The sequence below is a fragment of the Drepanopeziza brunnea genome, assembly GCF_022702325.1.
Source record: "Drepanopeziza brunnea f. sp. 'multigermtubi' strain 214-2 chromosome Unknown ctg13, whole genome shotgun sequence".
Classification (NCBI taxonomy): Eukaryota; Fungi; Ascomycota; class Leotiomycetes; order Helotiales; family Drepanopezizaceae; genus Drepanopeziza; species Drepanopeziza brunnea.
In genome coordinates, this window is record NW_027094076.1 from 1414077 (window position 1) to 1429311 (window position 15235).

General features: G+C 50.5%; 3 protein-coding genes across 3 annotated transcripts; 1 reads left to right on the forward strand and 2 right to left on the reverse strand.

Annotated features, from left to right (window-relative positions):
- Nucleotides 1–271: 271 nt before the first annotated feature.
- Nucleotides 272–7805, forward strand: L3040_007531 (uncharacterized protein; the record flags this gene model as incomplete). The annotated part of the gene is made up of 14 exons (XM_066154899.1): nucleotides 272–805; nucleotides 888–924; nucleotides 1295–1300; nucleotides 1348–1533; nucleotides 1806–2009; nucleotides 2080–2109; nucleotides 2208–2830; nucleotides 3152–3252; nucleotides 3315–3912; nucleotides 3976–4377; nucleotides 4525–4938; nucleotides 5425–5865; nucleotides 5916–7193; nucleotides 7245–7805. 14 exons carry the CDS (start codon nucleotides 272–274, stop codon nucleotides 7803–7805), a joined length of 5415 nt encoding a protein of 1804 aa, XP_066010786.1.
- Nucleotides 7806–8902: 1097 nt separating this feature from the next.
- Nucleotides 8903–11178, reverse strand: L3040_007532 (uncharacterized protein; the record flags this gene model as incomplete). Its single annotated transcript, XM_007291263.1, has 2 exons — nucleotides 8903–10738; nucleotides 10828–11178. 2 exons carry the CDS (start codon nucleotides 11176–11178, stop codon nucleotides 8903–8905), a joined length of 2187 nt encoding a protein of 728 aa, XP_007291325.1.
- Nucleotides 11179–12463: 1285 nt separating this feature from the next.
- Nucleotides 12464–14813, reverse strand: L3040_007533 (uncharacterized protein; the record flags this gene model as incomplete). Its single annotated transcript, XM_066154900.1, has 8 exons — nucleotides 12464–12512; nucleotides 12600–12733; nucleotides 12817–13104; nucleotides 13191–13506; nucleotides 13572–13783; nucleotides 14289–14351; nucleotides 14405–14509; nucleotides 14673–14813. 8 exons carry the CDS (start codon nucleotides 14811–14813, stop codon nucleotides 12464–12466), a joined length of 1308 nt encoding a protein of 435 aa, XP_066010787.1.
- Between the last annotated feature and the right edge of the window lie 422 nt (nucleotides 14814–15235).

Here is a 15235-nt window from a genome sequence, read left to right on the forward strand (position 1 = left end):
AGAAAAAGTGTGACCAAAAGCAACTCAGACTTACCACTTCTCTCCTAATCAAGAAACGAAGATGTAAAAACCCAGGAAAAGATCAACCATTTCATAGAGTCTGGAGAATCAGTTCCCGACACATATGTAAAATTCTTATATGATACCGGTAGTCATCAAGCGTGAAGAACCGAAGCCTAAGGGTATAATGCCAAGACACATCCAACCCGCCCACCATCGTCATCGTTCCCATCAATCACAACCAACCCTAAGCCCTCAGTCTCACAACAAAATGAAAACCTCGACCCTCAGCTACGCTCTGCTATTGCTCCCCTTCACAACGTCCGCGATCCTGCAGAAACCACTATCACCAGCACCCCAACTCGGACCCGCCATGCCTCCTCACCCACCAGCACCCTCCTCAGATACCCCGTCCTCGCCCCCCTCGGGCTCCGTGATGCTTTCCGACGTCCTCGGAAACGACCGCAGCATCAACATCTTCGCAGGCTTCACACGCGACTTCGCCTCCCTCTCCCAGCGCTTCGAAGACTCCTCGCTCAACACCACCATCCTGGCGCCCCTCAACAGCGCCATCATGGCGCTACCGAGGAAACCGTGGGAGGATCCGAAAGACTACGATAGTCTTGGGGAGAGCGCTTACGAGGGCGAGAAGGGGGAGGAGCGGGCCCATCGGAACATGAGGAGGTTTGTGGAGACGCATGTTGTGGGGATGGAGAAGGAGAAGGGCGAGTGGAAGGAGGGAGACAGGGCGAGGACTTTGAGTGGAGAAGAGGTGTGGTGGGAGGAGAAAGAGGGGAGGAAGATGGTGAGTGCTGCTCCTTTTGATGTCTGAAATAATAGAAAGGAGTGGATGGTGCCTGTGATGAAACTGGGCTGATAAGGTGTAGATTCAACCGGGGAATATCGAGGTTGCTTCTGTAGCGAGTAGGGTCCATAATGGAGAAGTTTGGATCTTGAAGGGAGTGAGGAATTATGTATGAATTGCAACGGTGCCTCTGCCGTCGATTTCGGGACTTGGGGAGTCTGGGCTGGGTTGATATCATGGGTTAGATGTTATGGGATTGGAAAACCGTCAACTTGCTTGCGGGCACGAGTAATGAAGAAGAACAGTTGTTGGGAAGGAGATGAATGAGACGGAGATCCACGCGTGGGCTCATCGAGCCTCGAGGGACTTGCTGATGTGTCAGCTCCTTATTTTGGCGCTCTTAAGATACCTAGCCATCATTCGCTGGGGAGGAAGAAAGGTCCTGAGCAAAGAGGCAGTCGAGAACGAGATGCAATGGTAGCCCAATAGCTTCCGGTATACGCACATGGTACCTATGTTTGGTAATCTGGCTAATAAGTGAGATACGCTGCTACTCTCCAAACTCACGAAGCTATGGCCATTTTATTACGCTGCCCCAGCATCACCTTCTTTGGAAATAACTGGTTTATATCTTCGAACGAAGCAATTGAACAGCGTATTCACTTTCAATCCAATAGTTCTGAGCTCTTTTCGAGTTATGGTTGGGGCGCTCTGCAGACATACGCAGCGTATGTTACGCATAGTCAGGTTATCCTGTAGCCCAACGCACTAGCTCCAAGGACCATCAAAAACACCGAGGACAAACAAATGCCCTGTGATCTGTAACTTCAGATACTCAATGATCTGATCAAGACCTGAACAGCCGTCAACCATGCTTCGATATCTAGATCCTCGATCAAAATTACCCTTGAAATTCTAAACGACAGCAGCTTACAGATTCTTGAATCCGGGCTCCTCAGGAGTCTGATAAAATAAGCAAGGAAGTACTTACTAAGATCAGTGACGATCCGCGAGGCTGCAGCCGTGCGCTACTCAGTCTCGGCAGCCACTTTGCCCGTCTATTCAGACAAGCTCTTCAACCCCCCCGAAATACACTCCATTGTCTACACGGCTGTGAATCAATCCCCGACCATTCTAACCACTGTGAATTCCGACCCGGTACTCTTTACAAAGCATCATCGTCTGGACAGTTTTTTCGCTTGTGGTACGTAACGCCTCGTTCTGAAACTCCTTTTCTCAACCCGCAACAGCGCAGCACAACTGACGTTTGCCAGAGCGCTATAGTCGCATGGATACGTGTCGACGTGAAGATCGAAGCTTACCATCTATCTCACATGTTTTCTGCCAGCTTTACTGTCGTAAAGTCAAGCAACCATGAATAACGAGCCTCATGGTCCACCAGGGGGCTTCGACCAAGACCGCCATCCTCAGGAGCAGCGCAGAGTAGATGCGATGCGAGAAGAACAGCTGCAGCGGGAACGAGAACATGAGCGCGAGCGTGAACGTGAACGCAATGATAGAGATAGGCAGATGCGAGAGCAGCAATACCAACAGCCTCCACCACCCCACCAAGCCAATACTGGTCCGATAACCATTCACCAACCCGTAGCATCACGACTGCCAGGTGCCATACACAGTCCTGGTGGTCTGCTCGCAAATCATGGTAGTGCGCCGCCGTCAGGTCCTCTCGGTGCGCCCAGCGGGCCTGGGAATGCCTTCGGTGGACCTCTGCATAGTGAAGCAAGTCGCCCCATTCAACACAACCCTCAGCAGGCCACGAACCAGCTACAGCAACAGCAAGGCTTCGGACCTAGTATACTGCATCATAACTCTGTTGGCGGACCTGGTGGAAATGCTGGATTCGGAGGACCGCTTGCAACCCAGCAGCAGCAGGTGCAACAACAGCAAGAAGCCGTCTCGAGGATCGCGGGTATTCCATTTGGTGCGGCACCTATCCCACAGGGCCATGCAATACCAGGTGGTGCTCCTCAAATCGGCCAAGGCGGTCAACAACCTATTCTCAATGTAAGATTCTGTCCTTCCATTCTGTCATGAACTTCCACACCCTTGCCGGTCGAGACAATCGCGACTCCTTTTTCTCTCTTGGAACTTTGTAAACGTAGACCATCGAGCAAAGATGCCTGCAGTACGGAACCTTGCGCTCTTCGGGTGCCGTCAATCTTGTTTGCGTTGAAAACTTGCCGGCAGTCGAATCGAAATGTTTAGCTCTAGCAAGACGCTCAGGAAATGAATCCGCCAACTCGGAACAGGAAGTTGAGGCCCGTGTCTTTGCGTACAACGGCTTAGGAGAAAAGAGCAGTCCGTATGCTAACGATGATACTACAGGATGCCTTGAGTTACTTGGACCAAGTAAAGGTTCAGTTTGCCGATCAACCTGATGTGTACAATCGCTTCCTTGACATCATGAAAGACTTTAAAAGCCAAGCGTACGTTCCCTTCCTATACCTTCTCATACGGTAGTCGGGATCAATCGTCTAACAACTTGAAGAATCGATACCCCTGGCGTGATTAACCGTGTCTCTGAACTCTTCGCTGGCCATCCCAATTTGATCCAAGGCTTCAACACCTTCCTTCCTCCAGGATATAGGATAGAATGCGGCGCAGGAAACGATCCAAACACGATAAGAGTCACCACTCCTATGGGTACCACGGTCCAATCCATCACTGGAGCTGGTCGTGCTCTTCCTGAATCTGTAATGACCCAAGGCGGCCAAGGTAGTGGAGGATATTACAACCCACAGCGCACTGGTAATTGGCAGCAACAGCAACAGCAGCCACAGCACAGTATTGAGAGCCCCGAAGCCGTTTTCAGCCCTCAAACCCAGAACGCTGTGCCCATGTATAATCAGACTCCAACACACAGCGCCTATGACCAAGCGGCGGCGGCGGCGGCGCACCAGCAGCAACAAAGAGGCGTATCTCAGTTGACAAATGCTGTGGCCAGCACCTTGGGCCAGCCTCCAAGGAATACGCAAACACCGACTCCCGGTGGTCAGCCAGGCATGAACAATGGTGCCCAGGCAGGGTTGGAAAAACGAGGTCCTGTCGAGTTCAATCACGCTATAAGCTATGTGAACAAGATTAAGGTTAGTGGCAGTCACTTTCTCGGCTTAGCGGCCGCCTCGGATCTTAATTAATACAAACAACAGAACCGATTCCAAGACCGACCCGAAATCTACAAGCAGTTTCTTGAAATTCTGCAAACCTACCAGCGAGAATCAAAGCCAATTCAAGACGTGTATGCCCAAGTCACGACTCTCTTCAACACAGCGCCGGACCTACTCGAAGACTTCAAGCAATTCCTCCCTGAATCTGCCGCGCAGGCCAAAGCCGCAGCAGCAGCCAAGGCCGCGGAGGAGGCTCAACAGAACCAGGCAACTCAAGCACAAGTACAAGCTACTCGCGGTGAAGGAAAGTTGCCTCCTTCAGGAACCTTCTCGGTGCCTACAAGCGCTGTCAAAGATAGCAATAAGAAGCAGGGGATTAAGCGTAACGCGCAGCCCAGTGCTGCAGAGGGATCAAATCGAGGTGCGGGTCAAGGCAATGCTAAGGTAAGTCGATGCCTCAGAAATGCGAGAGAAACAGATCCCGAGGACGCGTTCTGTTCTCTGTTTTTGTTCTCCCGTCATTTCCCCCCTCGCCCATGCTTTTTTCCCCACTTGTTCTTGTCACGAATTGGTGTACTAAACATACCATAGAGACAAAGAGTAACTCAAACCCAAAAGAGTGCGGCAGACGCGCCAGCAATGTCTCCAACTCTAACCCCTCAAATGCCCGAACCAATGCCTCCTACCCTTACCTCCGGCGCGACGTCTGAGGAGCTCGCCTTCTTTGACCGCGTCAAGAAGTACATCGGCAACAAGCAGATCATGAACGAATTTCTTAAGCTCTGCAATCTATTCTCGCAAGACCTCATCGACAAAAATGTCCTCGTGCACAAAGTTAGCACATTTATCGGCGGTAACCCGGATTTAATGAATTGGTTCCAGAACTTCGTCAATTACGACGGCAACCAAGTTGTCATTGATAACCAGCCACAGGCACCTACCAATAAGGTTGCATTGAGTAACTGCAGAGGATTGGGACCCAGCTATCGCCTGCTTCCAAAAAGAGTACGTTGTCCCATTTTTCATATTTCTCATATTGTGGGTCCGTTCCCGCAGCTTAGCGAGCTTCGGAAGTCTTCCTATTGTCGTTGAACGGTATTGTCCCTCGCCAGATCACCATCCTATTGTGCTCTGCCTAGCTTCATATGTTAACAGCCTCTTCTCATTCTTTCCCCATTTCCAATCTATCCATTTCATTTCCAAAACACTCCCTCAGCACCATTTCCAACCATGAGCCCTCTTCACAACCGATTGTCTTACGTCCAAGCTGGATGCTCTGAGAGCGCCTGCCCGAACCCAGCAGGGCCCAGTGGTACCAACTACGCCCGCGTTGGCCATGGCCAACACGCAAAGCATCAGCTGGAGTACGAGCTGGACTCTGTTGGGAAAAGTGCATCAAAGCGCAGGAAGTTGTGCGCCAAAGAGAAGATGGAGAGAGGAAGAGTCAGAGAAGAAGTCAAGGAATGGACAAAAATTGACAACCGTGATCAGGAGCGCCTAAAGCCTTGCTCTGGCCGGGATGAGATGTGCCGAGAGGTGCTCAACGACGACTGGGCCTCGCATCCAACATGGGCTTCTGAGGATTCTGGTTTCGTTGCCCACCGTAAAAATGTCTACGAAGAGGGTCTCCACCGAATTGAAGAAGAGCGGCACGACTATGACTTCAACATTGAGACAAACGCCAAAGTCATTTCACTTCTCGAGCCCATCGCCCAAACACTGACGATCATGGACCTCGAGTCGCGAGCAGATTTCCGCATGCCAATCGGTCTCGGTGGTTTCAGTCAAGCTATCTACAAGCGGGTTTTCAAGAAGATCTATGGTGAGCGAGGGCCTGAGGTTGTCGCGGATCTGTTCAAGGACCCATGCGCAGTGCTTCCAATCGTGTTGGCGAGATTGAAGCAAAAGGATGAAGAGTGGCGTTTCACTCAGGTTAGTCACCAGAGCCCTTCCTGTCGGATGACATCTGACATGTTCAGCAGCGTGAGTGGGAGAAGGTATGGGCCGCCCAAACCTCCAATATGTACTTGAAGAGTCTCGATCACATGGGTATCCAAGCCAAGCAAGCAGACAAGAAAAATTTTGCTGCAAAGCACCTCGTCGATGTCATCAAGACCAAGTATGAAGAGCAGCGTCGTCAGCGAGCCACCACGGGAAAGAAAGCTACCTTCCAACTCTCCTTTCAATTCAAGGACCGTGCAGTCGTTCTCGACGTTCTACGCATCATGCTCATCTACACCGCCAATGCAAGCCAGCACAACACCAACGAGCGTCTTCGCATTCAGAACTTCTTCGAGACCTTCGTCCGCATCTTCTTTGGTTTCTCAGAGGATGAGATTGCTCGCTGCAGTGCCGGTATTGACCGAGGTACTCCAGATGACGACTCCGAGGACATTGCCCCGCTGGAGCTCACCAACGGCAGAGGTAGACGTCCAGGCAACGGCAAGAAAAACGACCTGCGGCGTGGCGTCCTCGACAAAGGCCGCAACGGGGTCCGGGGTCGGGGCCACAAGGATGATAGTGCTACCGGAAGCAAAGAGTCAACTCCTGACGTCGATTCTGTCGCAGAGGATGATGCAGAGCATGGAGATGACTCTGCTATCAACCGGGTCTCTGAGCAGCGCTGGATGTCTTCGACACCAGGTGCGATCGACAAGGTGGGCACTGGCGTGGAGTATCCTCTTTATGATGCAGACCAACCCCGCAAACGCGTCTCGTACAGCCTATACGCCAACCAGAATATCTTCTGCTTCTTTAGCATCTTCCAGACCTTGTACCGCCGCCTGACAGAGATCAAGGACTGCGAAAAGACTGCCTTCGAGGAAGGCAAAGTCACTGCCAAAGACAAGCCTGCTCGGCTGCTCGGCTTGATCTCTGACGCTGACAACTTCCATATTTCGGCTGAGGAGGATAGGGCTAAAAATGGAAAGGACAGCAGCATCTTCTACTACAAGAAGACCCTGGAACACGTCGCCGTGTTCATTGAAGGCGAAATGGACGAGAGTCAGTACCAGAACTGGCTCCGACGTTACTACCTGAAGAAGGGCTGGCAACTGTACACTGTCCAAGATTTACTCAAGTCCATCTGCAGATTTGGTTCCGTCTGCTCAGGTTCTGAGAATAAGGAGAAGACACCGGATCTGATTGAGCTTTTCTATAGCGACAGACGTCTTGAGGAGACCACATACAAGAACGAAATCAACTTGCGAAAGCAAGCAGACAAATTTGTCAAGGAACAAGAGCTTTTCTTGATTAGCTGGGTATGTCTTTCCTTCTTGAATGATTCTTGTAGCAGCACTAACAATGGATAGGTCCCCAGTAAGAAGCCTGCAGAGAGCCTCGGACGAGCAGATATCAAGTGGGTCCAGAAGGACGAGACTACCTTGAACATGAATGAGATGGAGCGTAAGGAGCGCTGGCAATACTACGTATCCTCCTACGTCCGTACCGAGCCCACCGAGGGTGTCAATCGCCAGAGGCTGCAAAAATCTGTTCTTCAGCGCAACACCCAGGCCACCGATAACGAGACCAACATGAAGCAGCCTCTCCGGTATACCGAACAATTGAACCTTCATATTGATGTGAAAACTTTCAAGATCATCTACCGCCCCCCAGGAACCGATTGCTTCATCTACAGTGGTAATCCTCTCACCACCGACCCCAAGACCAAGGAGAGTGCTGCTCGCGTGCGTCTCCAGAAGTTTGAAAATATCCGCAACGAGCGCTTCAGGGAAAAGTTCGAGATGAACAATAATTGGATGAAGGGTCTTGACCACGACGAGGTTGCTCGGGTCAACAGCAACTTTAAAATGTGGACCGAGGATGGAGTCTTCCCCAATAAGGGCGGTGTTGTTGATGTCTTGGTCGACTAGTCTCTCTCATCTTGGCTTGGCTCGGCTCCTAATTGTCGTCTTCCAACAAAAAGTTCGGTGGATACCGACCGCCAGACCGGAACCTGAGGTCTTCATATTTCGGCGTTGTCTCCTTGGTCCTTTTCTCCTCTGTTCCCGTGGCCTTTTATTTCGCGGGCGCCGGTCTCGCAAAAGGGTGTATTGCGGATGACTGACTGTCTAGGCGCTAATTGGTCGTCACCTGAACGTTATTCTGTCCACTTGCTGATGGATAAATGGATGTGTAGATGAGCGGTGCTGACGGATACATGCGATACGATACATCTTGCTTTTCCGCTTTTCTGATACTGCATCGGTGGCGGGGGAGGGGGTCCTCTGCGTGGCTGGATGCGCTGCGTGCTGCATGCTTGGGTTGTACCATAGGATTTTATTCGATCAGTCCACAGATAAATCAATCAATCGATGTTTCGGTGTAATGAAAATTTCTGTTGTTTTCTCTGGTACTGCGCGAACTGTGATTCAGTTTTAGAAGACTGACTAATAAATATACTGTTGCTCCAGCCTCTGATGCTTGCTAACTAATTTAAAGTGAGAAAAGAGGTTTCATTGTGCTACTGCAGCGAGAATTTTCTTAACACTCCGGGTCTGAAAATGCTGATTCCCATACCGACATTAATATACATGATATACATGAGGTACACAATGTGGCTGGAGAATAGTAACCACTAACAAGATTGGGATATAAGTAGGTACCTAGGTAAGTTAGTAAGTAGTTGGAACAACATACAAATATTATACAGGCTCAACACCGCCCAGCCAGGCCAGTCCAGTTCTCAAAACTCGCGCCACGACCGGTCACTCACTCGCATTTCGCTATGCTACCTGCGTACGCCTGTGGCCCGGGCCACTCGAAAGAATCCAGTGCGGTCCCGTCCCGTCCACGGATCCGTAAATTTCAATGACGCCCATCCATGCATGGCATCCCTCGATACCTCCTCGCTTAGAATGAATGCAATGCCCAATGACCAACAAACCTATAATGCACAAAAGCGACCACCCTTTGCTCAAAACCATGCTCCCCGTCCTGTTTTGCTTTTCTCCGGGTTTAGGCCATCCGCCTATCCGTACCACGCCAAATACGAATACACCAGAACCACACACCAAGTGACCCTCCAAATGCTCGTCCACGTCTCCCTCCAAAAGATACCCAGAGGCGTAAGAGGTTTCCTCTCCTTCGGAATCGTTATCTTTCTCGTTCTGGGCTTTCCAAAATCATCTCCCCATTTGCTACTCCCTTTCCCGCTCCCATAGTTCCCCGCTTGGTTTATCAGTGGGCCAGTGGGATAGCGGGTTTGAGAGGGGGGTAAGCCGTAGCCGTTCACAGGGGAGACGGGGCGGGTACGTGCTGCAGACGAACGAGGGGCGAGGGTGGGATTAGATTGAGTAGATGAGGTTGAGGAGGTTGACGAGTGGGGGGATTGGCTGGCGGCGGTAGAGAGGCCGTCTTCGAATTCTTCGCGCTTGAGGTCTTGATTGGTGGCGGGTAGGAGGGGGGTATCGCCTTCTCCTGGTATGTTTGCAATCCACGGGGCAAATGGCGTGAGATGGAGGACAGGTGTGAGGATAGCACGGGTGATGAGGATGGTTATTGTGCAGGCAACGAGTATGGCATAGCGGATGAAAATACCTATTTGGTCGGGAAGAAGGCAGAGATGGCTTTCCATGGTTACGGCGCCTTGGGAGGTTGATCCGTGACCGGAGTGGGATGAGTGAAGGGGTACTCCGAAAGCATCGATAGGGTTCCACATGCTGAGCATGAGGAAGCCTGGTTTTCGGACACCCATAGCCCAGCTGGCACTCTTCACGGTGATTTCACGAGCGTTGTTCTTAGCGGGCGAGTGGACGACCTCGCAGTAGTCATGATCGTCACCTGAGAAGACATGGACTACGTTTCCAATTTTGTCGATGAGCTTAACCGAGTCACTTTCGCTCAGGACATTTTGATACTGGTAGCCCTTGGTTATGGAGAGGGCGTTCCTAAGGTCGGGGTTGACAGGTGTAAGTTGACCCTTGGGCGGTTTCTCCGGGGGCCAATGTTCTCTTTTTGGGCCACAGGGCGTTCCTGGGTCTCGGTAAAGGGGAACATGCGTGAGAAGAATTGTGGGAAGTTCTGGTGAGTCTGGCCCCGGATCAAGCGTTGAAAGATTGCTCCAATCGACCTGTGAGACTTCCTCGACCGTGTGTGGGTATTGCAACACCTTCTCCTCTCCCCCAATAATGCTGAGCTCACGGGCGACGGCTTTCCTCTTCAGAGACTTCACATTCTCCAGAAATTCTTCCACGGGCTCGGTGATCTCCTTCACATCATGCTCCGAGGCCCCAGCACTCAACGACACCGAGTCCACCGAGACAAAGGTATGGTTCCCAACAACATCCACCCTATTGCCCTGTCCAAAGTACGTCTCGAACCGGTTCCGTATCGGCAGCTTGATATTATCTCCAAATCCCAAATCGTGATTTCCGGGTAGCGTCGATATAATCTTCCTCCCTCTCTGCCATGGACCTGCTTTCGCCCCCTTCAAATTCCAGAAATCGTAGAAGATCCTCCCAAAGCGGTCGTATTCTTGCAGCCAGTAATTCTCGCCATACTTCTGCCTCCACATCTCCACAAAGCTCTGCTCGTACGCCGGGCGCAGTCCATTCATCCAATTTGGATCGTCCGTATTGCCCTTTGCCGTCTTCCACTCCCGTCCGCCATCAAACAAGTCCCCCAGGAAGAAGACTGTGTCCGGGTGCAGGAATTTTTGCAAAGAAATGTAGGCGCGCTTAATGTAGTTGTCCGTGTGCATGATTGTGAGCTTGTCCCGTGGCCACTGTCTCCCAGGATAGGTATGCGCATCTACAAGCTGCGGATCTGCGATGAAGACTAAGTGATGAGGTGTAGCTTCTTTGGGCTGCCATGGTCGGTCAGAAATCAACCTTAAATTCCATGGGAACGGGCACAGGAACAGGAAGAGGAAGAGGATGAGGAAGAGGAACTCACCCATCTCTCCCAAGCCTCCCATTTACAGCTCTCCACGCTACTCTGGAACACCCACCTCTCCCCCCAGAGCAGAGCCAGCACCCAAACCAGCACGAACAGATGCGGCAGCTTCAGCAGAGTCCGCGGGTGCCACTGCCGCCGGGCCCACGACGCGCAAGACCGTACCGTCGACATGGAGAAAGGCGATTCCCAGGGGCCAGATGCTGATGCCGACTTGAAGATTGGCTTCCTGAACAGTCTATCCACCAAGTTCCCGTCCCGGAATCGTTGTATTTGCGCCGACATACTGCGAGGCAGGCGGAAGAAGGAGTCGCGGGTCGAGGACTTGGGGTTGTAGTGGGAGCGTGCCATTATTGTTCACTGGTTGTGGAAGTTGGCCATGTCCTTCTCGGTCGGTCCCTCCTGCCAGCCTTTGCTGATTGATGTATATCCAGGCGGGGGAGATCTCAGGGGTCGTGGACAAGAGGGTATTCGCATTCGCATGGAGCAGTGCAATTCATATGTGTAAATATAGATATCTGGAGATACTTGGTCGAGTGGATGCTGATGTTCGAAATTGCAGGGAGCTGACCGATTTTGTCATATTAAGCATTCCGGGGACCCTAGTTAGCTGGGTTTATCCCTTACATACCTCTTGAGGTGGGATCGATTAAAGCGTCATGAGGCCATAAGGCAGAAACAGGCATACACGCATAACACAGCCTCCTTCGCCACTTCTCCCGCCACCTTTTCCGCCACCCCTCTCGCCACTTTTCCCGCTACTTTCTCCGCCGTTTGACTTAAAGCAAATTCAACGAAATAAAAACTATTTTTAGCTTTTTTTTTATAATACTAAGCACGTGCGCTCGACTTCTTTTACGTTACCTTTTTTTTCTTCTTCTTTTTTTTTAGCTAATTATAAGCTATTTCAGCATTTTATCGATAACATGTATTCAGTTCGAAAAAACCATTACTTATGTTAAAAAAGCTTTACGTTTATTATTACGTCACGTGTTGATTCAAGCGTGCACCTAAGGCTCTTCAAACTTCCGCTTTTAGCCTTCTTTTTATTACTATACGGTGCTAGCAAGCAGGCCTTAGTTAAAAGAATAAAAGCGAAGCTAGCGGCCGCTTAACGAGCTTCGCACGTGATATTCGAATCAAATCGATTACGAGCGAAGCTTTAAATTCGATTCGAACTCGAATTTTCATAGTATCGGAGTTTAGCGACTTAGCCGATTTTGTGAGCGCGTTTATTAGTCAATCGTTTACGGAGTAGTTAATACGGGAATGATGTAGGCTATAGCCGATTGAGATTAGCTTCGTCGGAGGCTCGGCGTCCGAGTGGCTATCTAATGCATGTGTGCCTGTTTCTGCCTTATGGCCTCATGACGCTTTAATCGATCCCCTTGAGGTGATCATGTTAATTAACAGCAAGTTTTTGACCACGGGAATATTTCAACGAGATGAAAATGCAAAGATTTTATAATAACAGTCAGTAGTGCGCTGCCGTTTGGTTCTACGGGCTCTCGACGACATTCCAATATTCCATGCAACAACATATTCAGAGAGAAGCCGGACACACTTTCTCATTTACTACCTAACTAGAGTAGAACTAAGGTAGGTAACTAACTAGCTAAAGCCCACCAGAACCCCCTTAGAAGATCCAAGAAAACGACGTTTTCACTGCAAAAGAACTTCGCTCCCTGTTGCTTTTGTTAGCTCCGTTCACCCAACACTGGATATCTTTTAAAAAAAATTACGAAAGAAACAAAGATGAGAGGAGACTGTACCTGATATCCGCACTACTCGCGCCAATCAACACCTCAAAAATGCCTTCCTCGACGATGCACTCGCCGGCATCTGTATCCCAATAGCCCACCGGGTACTCGTCCAAGCTCAACAGAGCATCTTTCGTCTTACCCGGCTGCAGCCACACTTTCGCAAACGCTGTAGCTCCTTCTCAGAACGGGGGATACGTGACTTCGGGTCGTGGATGTATGCCTGTACCATTCCGGTGCCGGGAACGGAGCCACTATTGGTTACAGGAATGGAGACTGTAAGTCTGGAGTCTGGGGCGAAGGAGAGAACCGCGTGGGATATTGTAGGCGTCCCGTAGGTGAAGGTAGTATAGGAGAGTCCGTGGCCGAAAGGGAAGAGGGGAGTGAGCTTCAGGTGCTGGTAGTGTCGATAGCCTATGTAGAGACCTTCACTTCTCCAGCGACGTACAATCTCCCAGCACCGACACTCGAGAAGCTCATCATGTGCAGCCCAGTCGTCTGGGGTGTAAGGGTCGTTCTAGCACGACAAGACCAAACGTTGCCTACTTCGAGAGGTACCGAGTCCCAAAGGAATAGATCCGTGTTTGTCCGGTGTTGGACGACCTTTGGTTCCCCATCAAACTCATCCCCCAAGAAGAATTCCAGTGTAACACCTGGATCACCCACAGCTGTTGCGCAGTATTCAGCTGCCAGCGGCAACCATTTGTATGTTTGGCATCCAATAGCAAAAGATACATTTTGCTCTGCGACCGCTCTGATACTATCCAGAGGAAGGGTGATGTAGTATGGGTTGAGAAAAGCACTTCCTCCACCCCCGGCGATGGCTCGGGTAGCGTTCAGTCCAGTGACAGCGATTCTTGAGATAGCTTGATAGGCAATAGTCCTCCTTCGTTCTTCAGCAGCGTCAGACCTTCGACTCCTGCATTTCTGATCAGTAGGCGTGTCTCCTCCCGATCATCATCACGTTCTAACGCTTCTGCTGACATATCACCACCCTTCGTTCGTTCCACCAGGCGTAGGATATTTGCTGCAGCGGCCTCGACTGCTTTTCTGCCCAACTTGCCATTTTCAACAGCGCGAACGGTTTTCTCGCCACGCCATAGAGTCGACACAGAGTATTGCAATGTCACATCCGTGCTCGATGGATTCGACGAAACAGTTGGTTCCTCCCCAGTCACAAATGACCTCGGGTACTTCTAGGATAGTATATCTACCCTTCATATCTCCTCTCTCCTCGAAGGATGTTCTTCAGAGTGTACTCATTCATGTTTGCATGAGCGCCATTGATGAGGTTGTACGAAGACATTACAGCCTATGGATTGGATTCTCGGATAGCAATCTCGAAGGGCTTCAGGTAAAGTTCTCGAAGTGGACGCTCGTGTATAAATAATAGAATCAATCTTGAGCCTCTCAGTCTCTTGCTCATTAGCAACGAAGTCTATAGTCATTGGTTAGTATCGACACGTAAAAGAGAACGACAATGACTGACGCTTGATCGTGGCCGCTGTTCCTCCCCCTTGGAGTCCATTGATGTATGAAGCAGCCAGCTTCCCGTCCAAAAATGGATCTTCCGAGAAGGATTCAAAGTTCCGTCCTCCAAGGGGTCCGCGATGTAAGCATACCGGTACCGGTACTGTTGGTGCCAACAGTACCTGGGCGGATCTAGCTTTTGTTCCTTCTGCTAAGTAAGTGTTGTCCAACCTGGAAGAGAAGATCCTTGTTCCATGATGCGGCTAGGGAGACTCCACAGGGAAAGAGCGCCGCCTAGTCCTTGTTAGACTGTAATTAGGGAAGGAGCATCAGTGACATGCCGGTACCTTTGTGCCGGCCTTGAATATCGCCCCTCGAGCTCCATTCGGCCCATCGCTGGTCTTGAATGCTGGTGATTCCTTTCTCGGGTATCGAGTTTGATCGCCAGAAATCTGCTGCTGTCAGAAGCGAGACCTGGGAATCGTCAACATCAATCCATCAATGATCGACTTATCTGTAAGTGAGGAGGCTACACCAGTTCTTTCAGCGTCAATGGAATGGTGCGGCCAAACTGCAAGCAGATGATCTTTTGTCAGTAGCTTGGTTTGAATCCACATGCTTGGCAACTGGGCTATCCGGTGGGGAGAACTCCAAGACGGGCATATGGTTCATATTTCCGCTTGACAGTTCCCCCGACTTTTGGGCATAGTTGTCGAAGATAGGATCGATGATCTGGCTATCTGGTGATTCTGCCATTGTAGCGGGCCTGTATATTGAACCAGACGATCCCTTGATAGTAAGCCTCCCTTGAAAATAAAGTAGCACGAGCTCGGAAGCACCAGCTGAAAAGCATCAATTATTACGAGAGTGTTTCTTGTGATGGACCTTCCAATGAGTGTCTCTTGGTTCCTGCGCCACGGATTTCACCCCGAGGAGGAGAAGCAGGAGCCTGGATATCGGTAGGAAGACGGAGTGTCTACGCAGCGATCCAGCAAACCGGCATGAATGTAGGTACCGGTATGTAATGTACGAGATAGAAAAGGATGTTATCGTGGTCTACCGTTGCCTGCCAGCAATCGCTGAAAAACCTTTACAGAGAGAGTAACCCATAAATGATGCGGACAATCAATAGATACAGGGAGGTAAGGTAGATGGGCTGGTTTAAACAGCTAATTAAT